This window comes from Lygodium microphyllum, chromosome 1 (genome assembly GCF_053477565.2).
Source record: "Lygodium microphyllum isolate KBCC chromosome 1, Lygodium_microphyllum_v1.1.10, whole genome shotgun sequence".
NCBI classification, from domain to species: Eukaryota; Viridiplantae; Streptophyta; class Polypodiopsida; order Schizaeales; family Lygodiaceae; genus Lygodium; species Lygodium microphyllum.
In genome coordinates, this window is record NC_141135.1 from 141,933,067 (window position 1) to 141,960,345 (window position 27,279).

General features: G+C 42.2%; 1 protein-coding gene across 2 annotated transcripts in view; it reads left to right on the top strand.

Annotated features, from left to right (window-relative positions):
* LOC148041753 (Phosphatidylinositol 3- and 4-kinase family protein) overlaps nt 1-27,279 on the top strand; it is a 63,753-nt gene that overhangs the window by 30,953 nt on the left and 5,521 nt on the right. For both annotated transcript variants that reach the window (XR_015691432.1, XM_087682097.1), the window contains exons 4-14: nt 3,422-3,592; nt 3,712-3,870; nt 3,952-4,079; nt 4,221-4,527; nt 4,610-4,778; nt 5,045-5,262; nt 12,308-12,466; nt 12,544-12,720; nt 22,447-22,959; nt 23,232-23,591; nt 26,856-27,067. Coding sequence is in view for 1 of the 2 variants with exons in the window: in XM_087682097.1 (XP_087538223.1) it covers nt 3,422-3,592; nt 3,712-3,870; nt 3,952-4,079; nt 4,221-4,527; nt 4,610-4,778; nt 5,045-5,262; nt 12,308-12,466; nt 12,544-12,720; nt 22,447-22,959; nt 23,232-23,591; nt 26,856-27,067 (2,573 nt within the window). In the remaining variant the exon portion in view is untranslated. The remainder of the gene's footprint in view (nt 1-3,421; nt 3,593-3,711; nt 3,871-3,951; nt 4,080-4,220; nt 4,528-4,609; nt 4,779-5,044; nt 5,263-12,307; nt 12,467-12,543; nt 12,721-22,446; nt 22,960-23,231; nt 23,592-26,855; nt 27,068-27,279) is intronic.

Consider the following 27,279-nt stretch of genomic DNA (forward strand, 5'->3'; position numbering starts at 1 on the left):
ATTGCTTACCTATGTAAGCAATTGGAAGATGTTCTCATGGAAGGAGGAGGTAATACGGATGCCTATCTCATTGGCATCAATGATCTTATTGAACAATCATTAAATATTGATGAAGAATTCCCATATAATCAGCTTGTTTCCATCATTGTTAATGGCCTACCGGAGTCATATCAAGGTTTTGCTACCACTTTGCGGTTGGTAACTATGGCAACCAAGTTACCTACAGTTTTGACTTGCTTGTGTCTCTTCTATTGTAGGAAGAACAAAGCCGTCTCAACCGCGCAAGCCTTTTCTATTTACCATCATGGAAAAGGTAAAAAACAAGTGAAGAACAAGTACGTTGGTAAAAAACCAGCAAATACCCATGCTGTTCATTCGTCTTCTTCACCAAATCATTCCTCCAAGATACCTTTCCATGTTGGTTCATTATCTTCCAACCCTTCCAACGGTACATTCGATAATCCAAAGAGGTGCCATTACTATCGAAAGATAGGGCACAACATTATTGAATGTCGTAAGTACATTGCATTGGAGAAGAAAAAGAAGTCCGGTCTAGTCGTCACCCACCACGAGATCACCAACCTCGCCAAGAACAAGGAATATACTTTCTTCATCGAATGTTAGTATAATCCTTCTATACATGATGCTTGTTCTTTTATCACTGATGCGGCTTTACTTGATATTTCGACAATGGTGTTTCTAAGCACATCACTTCTTGTGGAGAATTATTCTCATCCATTTCTCATATATCTAGGGGGGCATAGTCATGTGTGCAAACAATGCCTCATGCAATTGAAGGCATTGTGCAAGTTAATACTATTTCTAGCACTTCCATGACATTACAGAATGTCCTCTATGTGCTAGGCATTAAGAAGAATCTTCTTTCCATTTCAGTCATTGCTACTTCGGGCTTTTGTGTCCTCTTTGATGGCCCTTGGTGTGCGGTTTATAATGATTGGGTACCTTCTTTCATTGTATTGACCGGCACTCTCACATCAGGACTTTATTGTCTTGATACTTGTGATCAACAACAGGCTGAAATTTCTCTTGATCATAATCCTTCAGCGAGTGATCCTTTTATGGTACATGTTCATTCCTTGTCATATATTTCAGATTTGCTGTTTTTAATTTCATATATTGATATTTCGCTTATTATTGGGATCAGTGCTGTCCAAATTGCAGCATTACAGCATCATTTCATGCAACCACTTGTTGTCATTTATGTCACTTTGGCTCTAGCTTTCCCAAATTGTCACCATTGAGGGGGGCATACTTCCATCACCAACAAGGCATTCTACCCAATTAAGCATCATAATTGACAGCCCTGTTGTGAATCATTGACAAACAATGAAGAGTGTCTTCACTTACCTCAAGGACACCAAGGATTTAAGCCTTTTCTTCAAGGTTGTTTTTTCACTTATGCATGGATTCATGGATTATGATTGGGTTGGTTATTCAAAATACATTTTGATAGATCTTTTTATGAAGCTATTCCTCCATCAGAGATTTGAGCTATTTAGCTATTTCTACTCATGATATATTTGAAAACATGATTTGTCATTCATTGTATTGTAGTAGGTTGCTATATCCATTAGGATGAACATGTCCAACCATGACCACATATATAATTTTTTCTAGGATTTTGTTATTGTTCCTAGATTAGTCCGTGTTTCATGGATGGCAGTTTGAGATGGGCTACACATTGATGCCCTTTGAAACATGATTGGTGCTCCTTAGGCATTTAAACTGTCATTAGATGTAGTTGTTGCCCCTGTGACACTAGGGTTGGCGTTTCATCTAGGACTTCCTATGATGGTTAAGCCATGAGGGTTTTATTTTATTATCAAAAGGCATTTTATGCCTCATTAGCACATGAGTGTGGCGTTATTCCTTTTGATCGCCTTCGGCGTTGTATTCTCTCTCACTCATTCATACATCACCTCTCATTTTTGTGATTGAGTTATTGTGCATGGATTAATTCATTCTTTATCTTTCATTCTCTATCAATTAATCACACAATTACTTTATGCCTAGGCCAACAATACTCTCCCTCTCTCTTTTTTTCGTAAAAGGTAATTGTATTAATTACGAAAAAAGTACAAGATTACATGATTACACGAGTACAAGAGACACGAGGGCCGTAGGCCAACGTGTGGGAAATCCCCGGACTAGTATACTAAAAAGGCTACACCAATCACGGCAAGGACCCAGAGGCAATTGCCAAATGCCAGGAATGCAAATCCCCCTCTCTCTCTCTCTCTCTCTCTCTCGGCGAATCTATTCACATCTCTCTCTCTCTCTCTCTCTCAGGATTCAAGTGTGACCTTTTAGCACTTTTCATTTATGTATTTTGCTAGATATATCATATATACGTGTCTGTCGCTTTTATTATACATGTGACATGTCTTTACTTCAAGTTGATCTTTGAGCATTTATGTGTTTACTTTTAAATACCCTATCTCTGATCATGATGTTATAATCCATTACGAGGTTAAGAAATGGCAAGTAGTGCCTATATTCTCGAAAATTTGAGTGTGTATTCTGAAATTCAAGTGCTTCTAGCTACTATGTGCAATAGACTTTATGTAGTAGTTTTCAAGAGGTTGTACCTTGCTATCTCAGCCAATCTAGAGCTGCATTTTTAAACCTATAAAGCACATTGATCTACTATTAGGTGATCAAAGGAGAGTCTTCTTTATCAAAATTTTTACTTTTCCTTGTTTGTATTGTTGAGTATTTTGGCAGAGAGCTGCTCAAATTCTTAAATGACAGACCTGACCAGGAGATAATTTTTTCCTGTGAGTAGAGTTCCGTATGTGTCATTGTTTGCATGTTATGAAACTGCGGATTTACAGTTACTCAAATATGGCGAGGCTGAGTGAAGTTTCAGCATGGAATTTGGGACTATGTATAATTGGATGACATCAAATTGCAACTTCTCTTGTTGTTTCACATTGGATGGAGAGCATGCGGAACTTTGTGTGTGTAATGTATGGAGTTGTGTTTTGATGATCACTTTGTATGTGGGGACCTATGTGTTGATCAAATCTTAGGTGAATTGGGGGACTGGAAAAGCCTAGAGGAATGTATATCTGCATTTATATTGCTGAGTATTGCATGCTCTATTTGTAATGAGTGAACACAAGTAACATGTAAAGTGGCCCTTATTTTCTCTTCTAGTTTCTCTCCTCAAGGTCACCCTGCAGATGAATACATTCTGTATCATCAAGCTGGCAAGTTTTGGATCACATGCATGTTGATGTAGCCAACTAGTTGTATGTCTTGTAACATAGCTTACCTGTATCAAAGCAGAACAATGCTGCAATGGGTATTCTGGGAAAGTATTCCCAAGACTTCAGTTTAGACTCTATAACTTATGTTCTCACTCAAAACTTTTCATCGGTTTGTGACCCTTCTAAAGGATGAGAAAGAAAGACAGGTCATGGCAACGATGCAGCTCAATGTGATTCGTTTTTTAGCAGACACAGTAATTTCCATGAAAAAAGCCGAAGTTACAGAGATTATCTTGCCTCTGTTTATAGAGAGCCTGGAGGAAGGTGATGCTTCCACACCCAGTCATATACGGCTACAGGTATGAACCCAGTCTAATTTGGCTGATGTTGTCTGATTTTCAAAGTCATCTTGATCCATGCGGTTTTGATGGGGGACCTGATATGTCACATGTTTTTAAGAAGTTGCTGGCTCCTGCAGCTTTTGGATGCAGTGGCTCGGATGGCAAGTCTTGGGTTTGAGAAGTCCTATCGGGAGACTATTGTCCTGCTCAGTAGAAGCTACCTTGATAAACTTTCAACAGTTGGTTCAACTGAGAGCAGGACTCTGGCTCCAGAGGCCACAACTGAAAGAGTGGAGGTGAGATCTATGGATTGTCTTGTGAATGTTGGCTTGAGTATGTGTCACTGTTCTTGAATTAAACTCTCTTCTTGTGTCCAGACTCTCCCTAGTGCATTTCTGACCATCGCTTCTGATCTCTCTCATCCTAAGTTGAGGTCAGATTATCGACAGCGGCTGCTGCTGCTTTGTTCTGATGTTGGATTGGCTGCAGAATCCAAGAGTGGCAAGTATGAAACCGAGTTTCATCTGTAGCTAATATATATCTTGACTGCGGGGTCTGGGCTCCTTGTGGACATGCAGGCCTATCCGGTAGTCTTCAAATGTTATATTTTCACAATGAGTGATTATGATGTTTGTCTGTTACACAGAAATGGTGCTGATTTACTCGGTCCTCTATTACCATCTGTTGCCGAAATATGCTCTGATTTTGACTTTTCTGGGATTGTTGAGCCTTCTTTACTCAAACTGTTCAGAAATCTTTGGTTCTACATTGTCCTATTTGGTTTGGCACCACCAATTCAAAAGACACCAACTCCTGCAAAGAATGTTTCAACAAGCATTCCCAGCTTAGGGAGTATGAGTGCTGTTGCCTTGCAAGCAGTAGCAGGTCCATATATGTGGAACACGCAATGGTCTGCTGCTGTAACACGTATCACACAGGGTACACCACCTCTAGTAAGTAGTCTACTCCTGCATATATTTTGAAGGCTTCTCTTCTTTTGCTTCAGCGTGATAAAATAGCCATTCTCTGTTGCAGGTGGTAAGCTCTTTGAAATGTGTGGAAGATGAGTTGGAATTGAATGAACTTCATAATCCTGGAAGTCGAAGAGGAAGTAATAATGAGAAAGCAGCTGCAGCTCAGAGAGCTGCTCTTTTTGCAGCATTGAGGGATCATGTTGACATGACCTCTCTAAGCTCCATTTCAGGTATTTCACATAACTGTCTGGTGTGGTCTCTTGTAGGATTTCCTTTACCTGCTCGTGGGAAGAATTCACAATTTTGGATGCTTTAGAGACAATGTGTTTTTAAATAGAAAAAGTCATTAAACATGTTAGCATCTAGGATGCATTATTGTTGAGCTGATTTATTTATGTTCTGGTGCAGCCCATTTCTGTAAGAATTTTACTTTTTTATGTTAGATGCATAAGCTGGCATGTAACAACTGTTTAAATCTGTTAATTATCTTGATTAGGTGTAAAAGCAACATACTTCCTGGCAGTTGCTTTTTTAGAGATTCTTCGGTTGAACTACAATGGTGGAATTTTAGCAAGGAGTTTCAGGGAGCAAGGCAGGAAGAGTGCATTGAGTTGTACTTTTGAGTACTTGGAGAAGCCCAATCTGACAGCATCAGTTCGTCAGTGCTTGACAGCAATTGTGTTTAGGGCATTTGATGCTGCTATGGCTTGGCTGGTATGTCAATTCTGGGCTTAGTTTCCATTTACATTATGAAAATAGTTCTGATCATCTTTGCTAAATGTACAATTATCTTATCACTACAAAGTAAAACATTAAAAATTAGTTTTTTTTTCTCAAGGTGCTTGTCTTAGAAAGATGGCTAGGTTGGTCATCCAGTTCTTGATGGATATTAGAGAAACAGGAAGAGGATACTGAGATGAATGAACATAGGAAGAAAACTGATTTTTATATTCAAATTGATGATGTTGAGGGGATCATCTTCATTCTTTCAGCCTCTCATATATAAAATAATTTAGGTGGCCTACTTTGTGTCCACCACACAGTGATGTAAGGTCTCATCTAATTTTATCACCCAAGCTGTGTTAAGTCATGTGTCAGTTCTCATATGTCAAGTCTGTCTCATTGTACATTGGGCCTGTTTCTGTACACACGAAATTCAGGACCAGGAAGTGATTGGTTGAAATTTTTTGAGGCCATATACACAAACTAAGTGTACTTGGTTAATGGTTGGTAGAACTCAAAGACTTAAGTTGAGAGTGAGCCCAAAATTCTCCACTCTGTCACTTTTAGTCGAAATTAAAATGGGTAAGAGATTAAGGGGATAGTTTGTGGACTTTGTAGCTGCAATAAGTGCACTAGATTAGCAATACAGAGGTGTTTTTCCCAATCATCATGATGTTTTGAGAAGTTTGCTGGCAAGGAGAGAGCTTTCTCTTGTTTTGAGTTTTGAACACATCAACAAACATGGAAACCACCACTCTGTTTTCCTCTGTCTTCCTTATACCTTCACCTCAAGCTTCAAAACCATAAAAATAGTCTCAATGTTGTCCCAAACAGAAGAACACCCTCATGGCACAGACAGAACAGAGAGCATATAAAACCAATGCAAATGCCCTATTTGAGCGGCTTACGACTATAGCTCACTTGGATGAGCTCAAATTGCAGAGTTTGTTACATCAGGAAGTGGCTAAGCGTTGGATGAAGTGGCTGCATAATCTAAAAGCAAAGAAATATACCTTTAAGAAATGACAATTAGTTTTGTACTACGATGCGCATAGGGAGCTATTTCCAGAAAAGTTGAAACCTAGATGGGATGGCCCTTACAAGATAGTTAGGATAGGTAAAAATAAGTCCATGGCTTTATTACCTGATCTACAGGGAGTGGAATTTAAAAATAAGGTTGATCTTAATAAGATTAAACCTTATTATTTTTGAATATGCTAACGCGCTAAATGCATTGCATGTCTATGCTGGGGTTGGTTTGAGACCTGCAAAAGATCTTAAACTGGTTGATGGGGCGGTTAATCCCTTATTTGGAGCACCCATATCTAGAGTAAAGCTGCAACTAAGCCTAAAATGGTTCTCGAGATAGTCATCTTGACTACAGAGAGAAGATCTTATCAAAGTCAATTCCATGTTCCTGCTTGTACTCCTTCGCAATCAATCTTGCTTTGTACTTTGGTGAGGAACCAGAAGTGACCATCTTGTAAACCCATTTGCATGGAAGTGTTTTGCCCTTTAGGTAACTGTACCAAGTCCCAAGTGTCATTTTTCTCAAGAGATTCTATCTTTGACAACATGGCTTTATACCATTTCTTGCTGTCATGTCTATCCATTGCTTCCTTGAAGCAAGATGGTTCACCACAGTCTGTCAATATGACATAATCAGCCACATTGTTTGCACCAGGAACAAATCTATCAGGTTGTCTAGTAGCCCTAGATGATCTCCTAACCCAATGATCATTGCTTTTTGGCTGTTCCTGCAAGTTTCCATTTTCAGCATGCTGTCCTGGCATTTCAGCTTGCAAATCAGCATTAATAGCTTGCTGTCCTAGCTGTTCTTGCACATGTAGTGGCTCATTATAATGGACAATAGCTGGCTGATCATTTCCAGCATTATTTTCTGCATTTACAGGTTCATTTACAGCATGTATTTGCTGCTGTATGTACAGTGGGCACATTTTGTTGTCCAAAAGGTATTTCTTCCCGGAATACAACCCTACAGACCTCCTCAGTCTTTTCGGGTTGTTTATGCATGCAATCTTCCCGAAAGATAACATCTTTGTGGTGTACTACTTTCCTTTTCTTGGGATCTCATAATCTATACCCCATTTCACCCTTGTCACCATATCCTAGGAAAATGCATTTACAGGACTTTGGCTCAAGTTTGTTGGGTTTTTCTTTACGAATGTGCACAATAGCCTTGCAGCCAAACACTTTCAGGTGAGCATTATGAAGATGGCTTGCCCGACCACGCTTCTTGGGGAGCTCCCTCCCCCAAAGACGTGTTTGGTGACTAATTAATTAAGTGTATGGTTGTCATAACAGCCTCTACCCAATAACCGTGTGGTAATGCAGCATGAGACAGCATCGTATGGACCTTATTCTGTATGGTCCAATTCATACGCTTTGCAACTCCATTTTGGGGTGGATTATGAGGAGCAGTGAGCTCCCTCTTGATCCCTTTGTTGTCACAAAATGCGTAAAAGGCCTTGGACACATATTCCCCATCATTGTCAGAGCGAAGGCTTAAGTGTATTCTCAGTTTGATTTTCAACCAATGCCAAGAATTTTTTAAATTTGTCAAGCACTTTATCGTTGCTACGAATAGGATAAACCCATACCTTCCGTGTAGCATCATCAACAAAGGTGACAAAATATTTATGTCCCCCTAAAGATAATCCTGGCATCTGACATACGTTGCCCTGTGTAAATCAAGCTCTTCTTGAGCTGAGGTACATGCCGTACATGTTGAAGTGTGAAGACAGAGCCATGCTGAAACTGCAACTGCACACTGCCAATACCTGCAATGTCACATGCATAGTTGTCCCCAAGATGGACAACACCATGTCGACCCCCTGTATAGGTAGAGAACCACTCACGATGAGGGGTGACATGAAAGAAAACACCTGAATCGAGAATCCAGGTATGTATGTCATCATTTGTATTTGCAAGTAAAGCATGTGCACCAAAGTGTGAAGAGACCTAAAGTACGTCATTCTCGTTGTCACTGTCATGAGTGACTACATTTACCTTTTCAATTTTGACACTGCTCTTCTTGGGTTGATCCTCTTTCTTCTCTTCCTTGCTATCATCTTTCTTCTTGCCCTTTCCTTTCTCTTTCTTCCATTTGTAGCAATCACGTTTAAAGTGACCCTTCTTGCTACAATGATGGCATTCAACATCTTTGCCACGTGATTTACTGTGTCCCTTGCTATCAAATTTGCCTTTCTGTTGTGATCTGCCCCTAGTATGCAAAGCACTAGAAGACTTATTGGATGCATTGTTCTGCCGATTTATTTCTTCCATGAGTAGAGCACTCTCTACATCAGCATTCAAAAGAATCGCATTGGAATTGTTCATAGCAGTTGTGAATGTATCCCAACTCTCCGGAAGAGTGCAAAGTAAGAACGTAGCCTTAAATTCTTCATTAATCAAGAAATTCAAGGCAACTAGCTGGGTAAAAATGAAGTTAAAATCACTTAAGTGAGTAGACAGTGATGTACCCTCTTTCATACGCAAATCCATAAGCTTTTTCAGCCAATACACTTTGCTTACGGCACTCTTTTGTGCATGCCGTTCTTCCTATCGAGTCCATATAGCATATGTAGAACCCAAATCTTCAATGTTAAACAACAAGGCATTAGAAATTGATAGCTCGATGGTTGAGCGTGCAAGCTTGTTTAACTTATCCCAATCGTCCTGTTCCATATCTGTGGGTTTTGCCCCTTTTGTCTTAATGGGCTTTGCCTACTTTTTTTGCAACAGGATATTGTAGCACTGTTTTTGCCAAACTGCAAAGTTGTGTACTCCTTCAAGCTTCTTTATGTGCATGAGATTACTGCTGTCATTGCTGCCAACCATGATTTTCAGCCCAAATGTGACCAAAAAATTCAGCAAATGCAGGCCCAAACTGTCACACAAGTGACCAAGGTACAAACAAGTACCAACCAACAATAAATGACCACATAGAACCAGAGATTTCAGATCTGTAATTAAATTTTCAGAAGCACCAAACCATGTGTTAAAGCATTCCACAACTGATTACAGCTGTTCCAAGGGCATGTACATCACATTACATTAGAAATCCCAAATTTTAGCTGCAATTTCTGTTGTACATGTATCCATGGGCATAAAATTTGACACACACGGTCAAAAGCCCCAAAATTTTTGTGCTCAAAGCATTAATCACACATCTGCATTTTCTCTGTCATGCACAGAACATGCCAATTTTGCCAAAATAGAGCAATTTCAGCAAAACCCCCAAAGTTTTCCAAGTGTTGGATGTCCAAATTGCATGGAATTGAATCTACATGTACATAAAATGACCAAATGGCGCACAGATTTTTTGCCCAAACTGCAAAAGCCCCAAATTGCACGGGGTCCAATGTGCATCAATGTCGAGAAATTGGGTAAATTTCAACCCAATTTTGCATGTACATGAAGAGCCCCAAATGTCGAAGACAAAATGTTACAAATTCCTGCAATTTCTGAGACAATTGTCTTGTCTTGCATCACAATCCCCAAATCGGAGAAAAGCCCAAAATTCTCGGGCCAAGATTGCATAGATTTCAGTGAAATTGACTCATCCAAGAAAAAATCTCACTTGCATTTGAGAATTAAAAATAAAATAAAATCTGAGGCATGTGTATTCAATGTTTGCAATTTTTGGTCCAGAGAACACTGCAATGTGTGTTAGGCACCAAATTTGGACAAGACAGAGATTTGCACTCTGTGCTTGTAGGTGTGAACACCCGGTAAAGGGAAGGGGGCAAATGAGTTTCAAGGAATCGTGACGCGTCCGTCTTCAGTGCCGTGCAGCTCGCCTACAGTGCCGTCACTCGTCCTTGCAGCTCGACGTCAATTGCAGTCACCGTCCGTCAGCAAAGCTTGCTCGCCCGCTGGTTGCCCGTTAGCTGTTGCACTAGTCGATTGCCTCACGCCTGCTGTCACTGTGGTTCACGTTGGACCCCCGACGAGTCGCCTGCCCCGTCACCTGTCACGGAGATCATTTGGTGTCACGTTCAGGTCGCCTCGTCACTTGTCACTCAGCACAACCTCGTCACCTGTCACGCAGCTCGTCTGTTCGTCTACTCGCCACGTGTCACCTACTCCTCAACAGTCCAGAAGATTGTTACATGAGACTGTTATGCCTGTTGGACTACCCCTCAACAGCTTGCATGAGCCATTGGCTCTGATACCAGTTTGTAGAGATCAGGAGGCATGAAGATCGAGACGGTCAGTGTTCGTTACGCGCAGCGAGACAGAGAGTGAGAGAGAGCAGAGTAGAGAGAGTGCACGATTAGTGGGTACAATGATGAGTGTACCTCTTTAGGTTTTTTAGATAGATATATGTGTAAGTACAAGTGCTAAGGGTGTGTTCACACCCAACCACATTAAAAGGCACAAGGGCCTTTATTCCCAACAGCAACAACACCAAGTCTAGAGTAGATCGAGCTGCTGGAGGTGAGGCAGATGCCACCCAGCAACCGAGGGTCAGTTGGAGATGAGAATGACTGCTAAAGTGAAGAAGATGATGCAACATCTGATGACAGACAGCTGGAGAAGCAAAACACAAATCAGGCTGATAAAGATGTTAGCAAAACACGAAAGCTCCAGTGAAAAGGTAGATTGGGCTGATGGTCACCCAGCTATAGATCAGATCGCTGTGCTGGGAATGAAGTTGCCTGCTGTTATTGAGTGATGACGATGAGGTCCCAGAAGCTGCAGCAGTAGGAAAGCCTTCAGAGAGCAGCTGGTCATGGAAGTTGTCATCAATCACATGCAGCAAATGAAGACCATGTGACCGCTGATGGCAGCAAGCAGAATGTGCGTGAACAGGCTGATAGCAGGCAGCTTGCTGATATAGATGGTTGACAACAAGGGCAGCACCTCTGGATGGTGAGGATGAGGGTAAACGATGATGGTGATAGTTGTAGATGCAAGGGTATGATGTGGAAAACAGGGGATAAAAAGTGGTGTGCACGCTGAGTCCCTTTTATAAAACTAGTTGGAGGCAAAAGAAGTTTGGGGAGTTGTCTAGAGTGTTGTACAAAATGGCTAAAATGCCTTATCAGGGTTTTAATGAGCCAAAAAATGCCGGAAAAATGTGATAAATTAGAGGCAAGTTTTGGTTGCTCAACTCTATGATGCTATGCTCTTGCTAGTGTCTAGGATATGTAGGGCCCTCATTCATAACATCAGGCATCAAAATATGCCTGCTGATCTGTGCTGTGAAGGTTAGGAAATTCACCGCATTTCGGGAGATAGGTAAAGTATACCCATTCCCTCTCTAGGATCCCAAGTCCAAGTTATCCAAAGATCGGCCGTCTTAGATCCATAGCTGCCACTCTTGAATGTCTAACCAGGCGAACTACAGGTGAAGTTTCCACTTCCCTTGGAGTTTCATGATTCCGAGTCTTTTGGGTCCAATAATAGTAATTGTTCACGTTCTCTTGTACGAAAATTAGTTTTGACTGCCAGCTGCTTATTACTGTTCTAATCCATATAGAACGTCTAAGAATACTTGTCAATCACCCAACAAGTTGAAATGAATGCTCACAGGGTAACAGGAGGGATGGCGTTTTGCGCAGGTGGGGCCCTGGGGGAGAATGGACATGACCTCCATTGTTGATGTTTGTTTGATATAGCTTTTGCATCCAATAACAGTAATTATTCAAGGTCTGTTTTGAGGACCTTACTCCTGCTCTAATTCTGAACATTGAAGGATAACTGTTAAATATGCAATAACTTGGCAGCTATGCTCATAGGATAAGAGGATGAACAGTTTTTCACTTGTGTTACTTATGTCAGTTTGAGATGAATGTCATTAAGAATTTGAGCAGGGCGATACATGGTGATTTCATGCACAAAGAAAAACTTAGCTCCTTTACAATTAGTTCTTTTGTAGGATTAGACACACTGGTTGAAATGCTTTGCTACTAATCTTTCAAAGATCTCTTTCTTTTGGGTTGCAAAAAGTATTTAGGGCTGATGCAGCTTCTGTGCAGTAAGAAAATATCATATTGGTATGTGACAGGATGAAAGGACAGCTGTTAGTGGCGCTGAAGCTGAGGAAAAGGATGCAGTGATCATTACTCATACATGCTTTTTATTATCAAAGTTGACCCACAGAGAAGAGAATGTGCGCGATTTAGTGTGCAAGTTATTGAACAGGATCAAGTTGAAGTTTCCGCAGGTGAAGTCTGATACTTGAAGGTGGGTCTAGATCAGAAAATTTGGACAGTTTAGTAAACTTTTGCTGGTTTTTTTCAGGTCCTCTGGAACTCAGCTTGTGTGGATGCATTGTTTCAACTCGTAGGTGGTCAAGCATTACCTTCCATTGATGCAGCAAAGGCAGGTTCTATGCGCTCTCTGCTGCAACAACAGATTTGTGATTGGTTGGTCCAATCCCTCTCATTGGCTCCATGTACAACTCAAGGACTTTTGCAGGTATCATGATCTCTTTGTATCTGAAACAAAGAAACCTTTTTTAGCCTTCATGGAAAAAGGAAATACTTCAGACATCAACCAGGATTCTTGCACTTATTTTTGTGTTGTGTAGTAATTCTGTGATATGCCTTCAAACCCTAAGCACTTCAGTAATATCATTTTATATTGAAAAATTTCATCATTTGTGCAGGCATACTAGCAGTGACAAAATTTTATGCTGTTTGTATTGCAAAACCAGCCAATGCCTCTCAACTTAAAGGCTGTTTATACAGCTCCATCTTGACACATGAAGATCTCTTTGAGCTGCCAATTTTTTGCACGAACCTTATATACATGACAATGTCAGAGAAGGGAGGTTTGCATGCGTCAGCATAGCAGCCTTTCCACAATGTTGCACCACACTAGCATAGTGCACGGATAGATGACAAGACTGCAAACACTTTCATGAGATGCAAGAAGCAGGCTTACTATGGCAGAGTTAAGGAGTTTCCCTGATTTATGTGGGCTGACACTGCAAAGAGACTTGAAGAGGATTCCATAAACACCACCACATAACTGGCATTGGATGATTAAACACTATATACACAAATGCCAGTCCCTCTACCACGCATCCAAGCAGCGCTCACCAACCTAGAGGCATGTCCACAAACTCATCCTCTTGCTGGACCAGCATGGTGAGGAAAGCTAGAGACCAACTGTAGAATGCATGAGCTGGTTGGACTTGTATGCAGAACACTCACTTCTCACAATCAAGGGATCACCTGGTAACCTTGCTTGCAAAGATGTTCAATATTCCCATATGTAAACGTTTCCCATTAAGTTGGTTTACCAACACCATTGTCACTCTCCTTAAGGCAGGAATAGCCCACATACACATGACAACATTGATTGGCCTTACATTCTCACAATCAAGGGATCTCTTGGTCACCTTGCTTGCAAAGATGTTAAATATTTCCATATGTAAATGTTTCCCACTAAGTTGGGTTATCAACACCATTTTCACTCTCCTTAAGGCAGGAAAGTGCACATACACATGACAACATTGATCGGCCTCACATTGGCCTGTACATTTTCTTTATCTTTGAGAATGAGTTGAGCAGATTGGTAGAGTGCTGTGGGCACAAGGTAGCTGAACAATATGGCTCTGGACATTGACACAGAGGTTGGTGGATTTGTTCAAGTCTTTGACAAAATCTAACAGTGCTAGCACAGTTCACATATAAAGGTGATACAGTTGAGCAAGTGTTTCATGTGCATACGTTGGGGTTACTCTCTTTACCCAAGTCCTCTAGAGATTAGGAGAGTTTCCAATGCTAGACTACAAGGGGCTGCTGATCGTGGCTTCCTTGATAATGCCAATAGATTCAGCACATAGAGTGAGGACAAAAGCATGGCTTTTGACACACCAGTTGCACTAGCCATAATCTGTAGAATCTAGAGACACTTTCTATGGACCTCATCTTCAAGGTGGATGGAGGATGAAGCAACCACAATCTATGTCGATTGCTAAAATGATATTTTAGCTGATCACATGTTACAACACAAGATTGTGACTGCTGTCCCCATGGTCCATCTTCAAGGTTGCCCACAGATGTCAACAGATCACGAGAATTGACTTCAGACAGAGATCCCTAGTTGGCACTATGACTCTTTGCAGCAACCTGCAACATGAGGAGATACAACTGCTGGTTTGTAGACTATTGTATGGTGTATGGACAGGAATGGGAGATGAGAACAACCACAGCTTATATGAAACACCAGGAAGGTCTTGGAAAAAAAAGTCATGCCTAGCAATTAACCTTTCACTAGGTGCATTGTAACAGCCGATCTCACATGCCCAAAGACAGCTGCTGTTGTGAGCAAATGTCCTGACTCTTACTAAACAAGTTCATCAGCCTTCAGCTCATCAGAAAAAATGTAAGTGACAGCACCCATCATCGAGGATTCAGAATGTAAATACTATCCAACTTCACATGTCTCACCCCCCAAACACACCCACCCACTCACCCCCTCCAGGCCCCAATACTTCGCCTTCTTGTGGGTGATGCGGATTACAATTTAGAAGGACTCTTATTCTAAGCTCCTGCCTCTAGTTGGTAGGAAAGCTAGATACACTATTGAAACTAACTCGTCTAAGCTTTCCTGCCTCTAGTTGGTAGGAAAGCTAGATACACTATTGAAACTAACTCGAGGCAGATTAAGCTTGTGCTTGACTCTTCTTACCTTGCGTTAGTTCTCTACCACCTCTGTTTGTGAACATGTCTTAGTGTGCATGGTAGTGTGAACACACCTTAGTGTGTAAGTTTGGGGTTAGTGTTTGGGATCATCCCCAGGCCTGTAAAATAAGGGCCTATCTTTGTACTCTAATATCTCAATTCTTGTTATCAATCTATGTACTCAGTTTTTAATGCTTTTACATGCATGCTCACACACACCCCAACTTGAGCTCCATTGGGGTCTCATTTCCGATAGGTATCCCTTTTCCATATCTGGAGTTCCTTTGGACTCTCAGATTCAAGCTTAATTGCAAGATGCTTTTCTTTTTAGTTGTCTGTTTATTTGTGAAGAGACCATGTAAGCGAAAAGAATCTTTTTGGGCTGTTTCACTAGCTTATCAAAAGTTGACTTCTTTTTGTTTGATTTGCATGAAGAATATCTCGTCTGTTTTCTAAGTACTTTTAGACTCATTCTTTCTTATTTAAGCTTAAAATGCAAGGAGCTTTTCTTTTGAGCATTTGACAAGTGTTAAAGAGACCACTAGATAGGGTTGCATCCTGTCTGTGGATGGATCCTTCCTGTCTGATCCGTCGAGTCTGGTTGCATCCATCTGATCGGGACTGGACACAATGCGACTGTTGGCAATTTGAACCAAAAGTGTATGTGCCCAAAATGATTGTTTTTCAGCCCCTTTTTTTGGTCGGCCCTCCTTTAAAAGTGCACTCTTCCAGTTCACTCACCATCCTCAAGCTCTCTACATTCAAGCTTCTTCTCTACTCGTCAAGGGTCAAGCTCTGACCTTAACCTCTCAAGCTCCATACCTCTACCTCTTCCTCTTTCTCTACGTTTCTTAACACCTCCTTTTTGTCTGCCTCTTCTGTTGGGTATTTGACTCACGCCTCACTTACGCCTACGCTCATATGGGAGTGTCGGTGATTAGTAGGACACTGGGGCACTTTTTACTCTCGGTAGGAGAGGTTTTTTCCCCCAGACTTATGGTCTTATTGTCGTATGTACTTATGTGCTTCACTCTGTCTCTCACTCTCACATTGTCTACTGAATCTCAGCTGCACCTCGATCCTTCCATCTCACATTTGGTATCAGAGCTCAGCTCCTGCCTGTAGTGTGCAGTCCTGACCGCACCCGAGCCACCTCTACTCTGTGTCTGCTCCAAGTCGTCAGTCTTCAGCACGCCAGTGCTGTTCGTCAACAGTCGCCAGCGTCAGAGAGCCGCTCGCCTGCTGAGCGTGCCCCTGCCCTCGTCAGTTTGCCAGCGTTACAGCGCGCAGCTCCAGATAACAACGCGCAACTCTCCAGTTTGAGGCGCAGACGTGATCCTTCGTCTGTCTGAAGCCACGTCAGCTGCTGCAGATGTCACTTCAGACACACATTCGCTCGCCAGTTGCAGCTGTCCTGTTCGTCAGTTTGCCGCCTGTTGTCCTGTTCGTCAGCGCCCAAACGGCCGCCTGTCTGCCCAGTCCACGAAAGCCACGGCCACCCGTTTCCTGCACCATCTGTGTGAAGCGACGCCAGCGCCATCACGTCCTGTCCGCCCGCTGCAGTCCACGTCAGGTACAATTTAAACAAAAATTTTGAATTTTAGCCCTGAACAAAGCTCTGGAAGAGGAGGTTCATACGTGGCAGGCACATCACAGGTGAGATAAATTTGATGCAAATTTCTGGACTGGATCATCAGAAATTTTGGGGCTTTTGTGTATTCTGAGGACAGTTGCATATGAACTGCTGATACAGTCACAAAAAGACTGATTTGACAGACATTTTGGCAAAAATTTTGGGGATTTTGATATAATAGTGTTGCTGAGCACTGTTTGCACCTTGGGAAGCGTGCATTAAATAGTACGCCCTTGCACATTAATTGCAGAAGCGTGTTTGCTGCAATTTCTGGAAATTTGCAGATTTCCAGTCCATACTGCTTTGACATTGCTCATTTTGTCTTTGGAAATTTGTCATCATGGCAAATCAGGGAGGTGATGTTTTTACGTATGTATCCAAGGAAGACAGATTGGACGGAAAGAATTATTCGCTATGGTCATTCATGATGAAGAATGTATTAGTGGCCAAGAATTTATGGGACTATGTCAGTGGAGAGAAAACTCGACCAGGAGTTGTAGCTCCCGTTACTCCTCCTCCCCATGGCGCACGTGGACAACGGGGACCTCAACCCGCTCCACCTCAGCCACTTCCTCCAAGAACTGCAGCTCAAAAAGCTTGGGATACACGTGATGCACACGCCTTGTCGCTGATTGCTCTGGCAGTTCAGCGGTCCATCATACCTCACATCCGTTCGGCATCTTCTTCACGAGATGCATGGTTGACTTTGGAGCATATGTTTGCAGGAAAGAATGAGACTCGGATCTCTTTCTTGAAGAAAGAGTTGGAGACTTTGAAGATGAATGAGGGTGATTCTATGCAGGATCACTTAAATAAGATTCAGGACTTGAGGGAGCAGCTCATGAATGTAGATGAGTATTTTTCGGATGCACAGTTGATATCCACCACCTTGAATTCCTTACCTCCTTCGTACTTGTCTTTTCATACTGCATTGAACCTCACCAGGAGGATTGCTGAGCACCCACTCACTTTTATTCAGCAGGTTAGTTTGCTTCTAGAGAAGGAGCAAACACGAAAAAATAGTGGTGTGGATGCTATAGTCTCTGAGCAGGCTTTTGTGGCAAGACAGAAAGGCAAAAACAGCAAGGTGAAAAATGCTCCACAGAGTTCTGGCACTTCGGGCACATCGCAGAATCAGACACAAGGGGGGATGCAAGCTAAAAAAGGCAAATGTCACTATTGTAAGAAGCTTGGCCACTATATCACTGAGTGCAGGAAGCGTATTGCCAAAGAGAAGAAGAAGGAGTCAGGAATGTCTGTTTCTACTACTCCTTCCACTGCTAGTGAGTTCGCGTCCTTTGTTGTGGACAGGGACTATTGTTTTTACACTTGCAGTTATGACATCTCTTGGGCCGATAGAGCACTTAGCTCTACAGAGGATGTTGACACTTGGTTCTTTGAGAGTGGTGCTTCGCGACATATTACATCTCGCAGAGATTTGTTTGCTTCAGTTAGTGCACCTCCCGTTGGGAAATCTGTACAGTGTGCCAATAATGCATCATACCCTGTTCGTGGTATTGGGGAGATTCAGTTCACAGCCATTGATGCCTCTATTCTCCGCCTGCAGGATGCTTCGTTTGTGCCTGGAATCAAGAAGAATTTGCTTTCTATTTCTTCTTTGGCACGTTGTGGTTTGCAGGTCACATTTGATGATGACCGTTGCATGGTTAGAAATAAAGAACGCATGACTTTGGTCTTGACAGGATGTTTGTGTCATGGTTTATATGAGTTGAATGCTCTTTTAGTAGATTAGTTGGCATATTTGACATCCACTCTTACTCCTGCTATGATACAGGCGGAGTTATGGCATGCTCGTTTGGGGCATGTAAACTTTGGCAGCTTGATGCTTTTGCAGCGTACTCAGATGCTGGATGGCTTACCTCTCTTGGAGAGATCTCCTGAGCACTTATGCGAGGGATGCATTTTGGGGAAAATGCATCGTTTCTCATTTCCCCGTGATGTTGCTTTCAGAGCAACAACCAGATTGCAGTTGGTGCATTCAGATGTTTGTGGGCCTATGCAAACCATGTCATTGGGTGGTTGTTATTATTTTGTGACATTCATTGATGACTTTACATGTTTTTGCTGGGTCTACTGTTTGAAAAAGAAGTCAGAAGTGTATGATGCATTTTTGGCTTTCAGTGCACTTCTTGAAAATTAATCTTGATGCAAGATTAAGACTCTCCGTTTGGACCGAGGAGGGGAATACATGTCCTCTATGCTGAATTCTTTTTTGCAGCAAAAGGGCATAGTCCATCAGTATACTACAGCCTATACGCCACAGCAGAATGGGGTAGCAGAGAGGAAGAATCGGTCACTCATGGAGATGGCCAGATGTATGCTGAAGGCAAAAAGCTTGCCTCATAGTTTTTGGATGGAAGCAGTCATATGTGCTTGCCATATTTTGAACACATGCCCTACCAAAGCCTTGAAGACCATCACACCTTTTGAGGCTTGGAACAGCCGTAAACCTTCTGTTGGTCACTTTCGTACCTTTGGGTGTCTTGCCTATGCCCATATTCCACAGGTACTTAGAAAAAAGTTGGACAACAAGGCTGTGAAGTGCATTTTTATGGGATATAGCAATGAGAGCAAAGGCTACAGACTCTATGATCCCGTTACAAAGAAGGTTTTTGTCAGCAGGGATGTTGTTTTTGATGAAAAATCAGAATTATCCTTGGCTGGTTTGGACACATATCAGGCTGCCCGTGATGTTTTTGAAGGGCTGCTGCCCATTACTTTTGGTGATTCAGCTGGAGCTTTAGAAAATGAACCTAATGTTCAGCCAGCTGCTCCTATGGAAAGTGCAGAAATTCAGCCATTGACTGATCGGAATATTCAGCATCATGCTGAAACTGAAATTCAGCAAGAGCTTGCACACAATCAGGATGCTAGACAGTTACCTAGATGGTATTTGCAGACTATGCAAGATAGTCGTTTGGATGCACCCATGGCTGGTTGTACTAGAAGGCAAAACTCGTTTGCATGATTCAGCACATACCATGGAGTTTATTATGGCAGTAAGTACTTTTGATAATGAAGAGCTTGAATGTTATGAGGATGCACAACACAGTGTGCATTGGATGGCAGCTATGCAAGCTGAATTAGATTCTATTACTAAGAATCAAACTTGGGATTTGGTGTCCTTGCCATTTGGGAAGAAAGCCATTGGAACGAAATGGGTCTACAAACTGAAAAGGAAAGCAGATGGATCCATTGATATATACAAGGCACGGCTTGTAGCTAAAGGCTATGCACAGAAAAAGGGCATTGATTATGAGGAGACATTTGCTCCTACTTCCCGTATGATGACCATCAGGTCTATGATTGCTTTGGCTGCACATTATGGTTGGACAGTGCATCATCTAGATATCAAGACTGCATTTTTACATGGGGAACTTCAGGAGGAAGTTTATGTACAGCAGGCCATTGGTTTTGCAGTTGAAGGCTCAGAACATTTGGTATGCAAGCTCAAAAAGGCACTATATGGTTTGAAACAAGCTCCTAGAGCTTGGTATGCAAAAACAGATGCTTTCTTGCTTGGTCAGGGATTTCTAAATAGCTCATCTGAGTCTACCCTTTACGTATGTAAAGAAGGGGGATCTATGCTGATTATATGTCTTTATGTTGATGACCTTTTGCTCACTGGAACACATGCTGATCAGATTTCAGCATTCAAACAAAATTTGCAGCAAACTTTTGACATGTCTGACTTGGGAGTTTTGCATTACTACTTGGGCATCCAGTTCATACATAATGCTCGAGGTATTGGGCTATCACAGTCAAGGTATATTGGGCAACTTCTTGAGAAGTTTGGCTTACAGGATTGCAAGCCAGTTTCTACTCCCATGGAACCTGGACTGAAACTGTCATTACATGATGACAGTGATTTGTTTGATATACATACATATGCTCCTGCAGTTGGATGTCTTATCTATCCATGCAACACTAGGCCGAACATACAGTTTGCAGTTTCAGCTTTGAGCAGGTATATGCATCAGCCACGTATGTCACATTGGCAAGCTATCAAGCGTGTTTTTCGCTACTTGCAGGGTACTCGATCTCTTGGGTTGCTTTATGCCAAGGGGGGACCACTGCAGTTACATGCTTACAGTGATTCTGATTGGGCTGGTGATTATGATACACGTCACTCCATTAGTGGCAATTGTTTCTTTCTTGGCTCTTCTTGCATTTCTTGGCTTAGCAAGAAACAATCCACTGCTGCCACATCGTCATGTGAAGCTAAATACAAGGCAGCTTTCACTACCACAGTTGAATGTGTATGGCTTAGACGCTTGCTAGCGGATTTGGATGTATCTGTTACGGAGCCTACTCCTTTGTTCACTGACAGTAAGAGTGCCATTGCAGTGGCACGGAACCCAGTGTTTCATGCTCGCACGAAACACATTGAGATCCATTATCATTTTGTCAGAGAGAGGCTACATGCAGGTGATATTAGCCTTGTCTATTGTCCTACCACCAGTAATGTGGCAGACATCTTCACCAAAGCTCTTCCTCATGACAAATTTGAAGCATTTCGCGATGCTTTAAATTTGATATCCTTTGGTGGGGGATGATCCTTGTACTCTTGATCACTCTTCACTCCAGGGGGGTTTGTTGGGTATTTGACTCACGCCTCACTTACGCCTACGCTCATATGGGAGTGTCGGTGATCAGTAGGACACTGGGGCACTTTTTACTCTCGGTAGGAGAGGTTTTTTCCTCAGACTTATGGTCTTATTGTTGTATGTACTTATGTGCTTCACTCTGTCTCTCACTCTCACACTGTCTACTGAATCTCAGCTGCACCTCGATCCTTCCATCTCACATCTTCCTCTTCCTTTACCTCTCTCCTAGGGCCTACCACCTCCTCTTCCTCTTACCTCCACTAAGCCACTTGAAGCAACAAATTCAAAATTTATAAGAGTACTGAATAGGCAATGGCTTGTGACACTCTATTTCTGGGTAGCCACTCTTATGTTGAAACAACCAATATTTACAAGACTAACACTTAATTTCTTATGTACTTTTTAATGACCGTAAAAAAAAGGGATTTTATTTGACATTTTTTGTGTACGTTTGGTACCATACCAAGTCCACAGACTGGACAGATCAAATGGATCGTACCTGCAATTGAAGGGATTCTTTACAGTAAAGTGGCACATCTAAATTTCAATGGTGTTTTGAAGTTTCACTTCTGTGCTACTACAGTGACGGTCCGTGCATGTTAGAACTTAAGGTGAGGGAAAGCTAGGCATGGTTGACCCCACAAAAGCCCAAAAGAAAAGCAGGTGATTCTTGTGGATAGCCATGGTACCATGCTATTAACAATGGTGAGGCTGTGTGCTCCTTGGTCCAACTTCCAAGAAATGTCTCTTATATGCTGTGCTGTCTTAATATCTTGAGGTCTTGGTGAGGCCTGGTATTTTTATGTCCATCTCCTTAATAGACTCTGATGTTTTCAATAGTGGAGCTAACTGGCTAGCTGTGTGAGCATTAAAGTCTTCTGCAAGAAGACATGAGGGCATCTTGGCCTTCCTTGAACTCCATTTACCTGCACGTCTATCGAGCTGTTGTTACTGGACCAAGGTCAATCTGCATATCTGTACCTCAGCATTGAGATCTTTACTACAACATTCAAGGCTGTATTTGGGTGTGGGAAAGAAAGAAGAAAGAAAGAAAGCTATATGAATTTCTTCAAAAGGCCAACTTGGTGTATGAGACCAAAAACATTACAACCATGTTCATGAATGGTACCTTATGACACATTATGCAAATCGACCTATTGTGGGGCCGGGGGTGTGCAGGGGGGGGGGGGGGAGAGGGATGGAGGGAGGCAGAGAGATATTAACTGTGGAGCCTCTTTCTGTTGTACAGGAACAATTTCGCTCACTGAATTCTAGACCAAAGGCTAGTGACTTGCTCTCTTTGCTGGCAAAGATTCGACTGGATGCCACGAAAAATGAAGGCTGGGAAAATACTCAGCTTGTCATTGCTCCTGTGGTGGTTGCAGCTGCCACAGCAGCTGCAGGAGCTCATCCTGATTTTCAACAGTTAGGAAATCTGGAGGTGCTCTCAAATGGGATGCTCAGTGCAAATATTAAATCCAACTACATTCATATTAACATTGGTGGTGTGACTTTTGGTCAAGGTCACTTGCAAGATAGTGCAGCAGGCATGCTTTTTGGGAGTTCAAGACTTGACAGTTTCAAGGAAAAAAGAGCTGAGAAATTGGTTTCTGCAAAACGAGTTTTGAAAGAGCGATTGATTGCAAGTTTTCTGCAACTTCTGCAACAGTTTATATCATCCATAGGTGCAGGAGCAAGGATAGATGCTGAAGCATTCCATGTAACATGTTTGAGGTCTACTGCTTTTATTGTATCAGAATCGGTAAGGATGCTTTTGTGGGCTTTTGTTTTCCAAACACAGGAGAATGAGCGGTTACTAAAATGTTTGAATTGTAAGACTTGTGTTCCGTTCGGGATGAAATAGGATTTTTCTTGCCTAGAAAGGAAGTGTAGGCTAGAATAAGTAGAGATTCAATCTGATCAACTTTCTTGAATTCAGAGGAAATGATGTAACACCAATATTTGAGGGTTAATTAGTTTTAATTTATGATTGATCTGGAACTGCTGTCTAAGATGCTCAAATGCTTTGTGAAGGAAAACTGTCAAAAGGTGGAGATGCAAGGATTTACTCAATTACTACACCTGTTATGTTGGTGCCCTGCATACATCTGTTCATCACAAGCAATGGAAACAGGAATTTTTGTGTGGACTTGGCTTGTGTCTGCTGCACCTCAGCTAAGTGCAGCTCTATTGGCACAACTTGTGGATGCCTGGCTATGGAGTATAGAGGCAGGACGTGGTCTTTTTGCATCCGGACCTTCTTATTCTGGACCTGCAGGGAAGTTAAGACCACACTTGGTTCCTGGAGAACCCATGCTTACAGGAGATAGGGATCCGGTTGAAGAGTTAGCTGCACATCGTCTATGGATAGGCTTCCTTTTTGATCGCTTTGAGGTGAGCCTTGATTGCCTTCTATTGACCCTTAGTTTCTCCTAGGCAGTATTTTGTTTCAACATGTTTAATCACAAATGATAAGGCATAAGTTAGGGAGGGGGGGAAATGGAAATAATGTGTTAGTGCATGTGTATACCTGCACATGCACCTATTTCTTCAATGGTTTATCTTTGAATTGTTCCTTCTATCATTAACCCTTGGTCTCTGAAGTAACAAGAGTTCTTTAACAGAAAAATATGTTTTATCAAAATGTACTGATCATTAGCTGGCGTCCATTGTAACATGCAAGCCTTCTTTTGATCTTCAAAGCTGGGAATTTACAAGTGGTTGCTTTAACTATTTGCACATTCAAAGAAACACGTTTTTACATACCAGAAACCATGCACATAAAAACCTTCTACCCACATTCCAAGCGGTTTAGCTTATCATTTGTGTCTGATTCCTTCCTCAACAAAGAACCCACATCGTGTGCCTTCCTTTCGAGCAATAGGAGGCTGTAAGACCTCCTGAGGCTTTAAGCCCTCTTGGAGACCACCACAATGAACTATGAAGGTTTAACCCTTGGCTTCGTAGTCCACTCCATTGAGAGAGAGTGGCTTTTTGCCACCTTGGACTTGGCAGTCCACTCTATTGCTAAAAAGAGATAGCTGTCCACTTGTGGCTTCCCTAGGAGCTACACATTCCTTCTCCCTCGTATGACTCCACAGGTACCAGTTCAAGCACGAGCATTGAGGAGATTATTTGCAATTCCCCTCTGTCCTATCCCTCTTCTATTCAACATTGAAGGCTACCTCTAGTACTTGTTTGGAGAATCGTGTTTTGCTCCCTCCATAGTTGCACCCATCCGAGATAGATTATTTGGCCCTCTTGGTGGATATTCCTTCTTCTTCAAAGTCCTTAATTCATGAGTTTCTTGATTACGTGTGGCCTTTAGAGTTTCTTGATTCCCTATCTCCTTTAGAGGGCTTCATAGGGGGCCACCAACCATTCTAATCATTCTCTTCCATCGCACCCTTGCTTGGGAGTGCATTTCTTTCCCTCCACATTATATTCAAACGCCTTGGCAACAAACCTCGACCTTTACCATTTTTGACACTGACTCTCAAGATGTACTAGATTTACCTACCTTGGAGCCTTGCGTGTTTGAGCCATGACTTGGTGGCTATGCGTATGGAGATAGACCTAGTGGGCTTATCTCTGGAGTTTGAGTTTCAGACTCTCAGCTCTCATAATTATTACTCCTTAATTCAGCCCTAAAAATACTTAATTTATGTTAAAAGGATTCTATTTGGCACAGTAGCACAAATGCCAAAAGTCTCCTATAAAAGGGCATGATTGTGGGCATCCCACACTCTCTTTTCTGATCATCACCTGTGACGACTCCTCTTCATTGGGTGTTCTTCTTGTTCTTCTTGTTCTTGTTCTTCTTCTATCTGGGGCATGCTGGATGTTGCCCAACTGGAGTTGCTGCTGCCTACCTTGGAGCTGCCTGAAGCTGCCATCCACTGAGCTTGACTTGCTGCTCAGGTGCTGCTGCGCACTGCAATCTACCTTTTCGGCTGTTCTTGGTGCTTCAATTAGTGTCATGTCTGCTACAACAGCTGCCCTACTCCTTGGAGGCCCTATCCATCTGCAATCATTTCTGCTGCTATGGCCCCTAGAAGTCTTCTTTGTCATCACCTACAGCTATGGAGGACTATGTTTTGCTCCCTTTGTTGCTCTCCACCTTCGTCAGGTGTCTCCTCTGGCACCCCCCTGCTTGGAGGATTGTGTCACACTCCCTCTTTGAGCATTCTCCACCCACAAGTGCTGCCACAATGATTAGCTAGGACAGTGCGGTCATCTCAAGCCGTTCCGTCAACTCTAGACTCAGTGATTCTCACCTTAGCCCTGGTGCCAAAGACAAGGATGCCAAGGCCCCCCATGGTATATCATTGTACATCATTAATCATTTCAGCAAACGCTACCACTTCTTCACCTTCTCTAAGAGTGGTTTTTGGGTTTCCCTGTGCTTTCTTCACACCTTTACATGTGTGTTTGAAGGACAAGGCAGTGAGCCTGTGAGGGCACTTGGACAGGACAGCAGGATGAAGAGGAATGATGATGACTAAAGGGGTATGAAAAGTGCTGGGAAGAGTCACTGGAAAAGTTAATTGACAGTGCCCAGCAGTGACTACTAAATTCTAGGAAATGGCTGCACTGGTCTCACTATAAATACAGGCTGAACCAATGCAGTAAAACTGGCTGATTGTAGAACATGCATTATTGCAATAGGAAAAAATCGGAAACCTCCAAAATGTAGTGGATGACTAGTGGTAGGCCTAGCTGGACAAAGACAGGCAGACGAGTAAAACAAACAGTGACAGAGCTCCAAACATCCCTATTTGACTTAGATTGAGGCTCACAACTAGTTGTGGACACACAGAAAGGACATGAATAATACACAACTGCTAACAAATTACAATACATGGCTGCTAGATTATATAGATTACTCTGAATGGATGTTTCTCAATGGTCTGCTTTATGCAACAGCTGCACATGAAGTACCAGTACATGTAGGATTAAATGCGAAAAGGAAGAGCCTTGCTGGCACAGGTATAGTCATCAGGGTTTGGAAAACTTGGATGGCAGTTTAACAGTTTTTTGGAAAACTGCAATTTGTGCACTACAAGAATGGTTTTGGTGAATAAATAAATGTCTGGAGTGATTAATAGATCTAGTGCAACACAAGAGAATAGTGTTTGCCAATCCCCCTGATACATTTCTTGGTGGTTAATAGATCTAATGCAACGTCTGCTCTGGACTAGTCTATGAAAAGTGCCCATTTTAATGCAATTGAACCTCCTGGAATGTCTTCTCAGATATTTCTCATGATTGGGCTGAGATGATGCACTTCTGGTGAATCCTTCAGTGTTTTTGCTTGGACTAAATATTGGTCTTTATGGTTCTGTGTGTTGATCACAATCATAGGGTTTTTACAATTTCTTAGATTGACAAGTACTGTGACTTTGACAAATCATGAAGTCTCCAATGCTACTTACATAGGCTGTTCATGTGAATATGTTCTCTATATGTGCTATGTTAAGATCACTTGCATGTTCCATATGGGTCTTACTGTGCATTTCTATTTGTATTAGGTGATAGTGGAAGTTCTCATCTGATTTGTTTTCAGTGCAGGCAGAAAATTGGTCTATGCTTTTGTGTTGCCATGCTTTCCCAATCTCCACTCATTAATGTTGGCTCACTGAATCTTGTCTTCCACAGGTTGTGAGGCATAACAATACAGAGCAGTTGTCTCTCATTGGTCGTTTACTGCAAGGATCATTCAAGAAGTTTGATCACTTCTCATCTCATCCAGCAGCGACTGGCGCCTTTTTCTCTTTGCTTCTTCTTGGCTTGAAGTTCTGCTCATGCCAACTTCAGAGATCTCCGAATTTTAATGTGGGGATCCTCCTGCTCGAGGACCGTCTTTACAGGTAGTGCTTCTCATACTTCTTGTTTGTTTGGCTAGCTTACAGGACGTTGTTAGAGTAAGAGAGTAGTGCAAACATTGACAGAAGGTGTAAACCAATGCTGAGATCCATTTGCTCACAGAATATGCCTTTCACCAGAGGGGTATTGGTGTGGTTTCTGTTTTAACATTCTCCTTCATGGTGGAAAATGAGAGAGGCTGAAGATGTGGACAAGC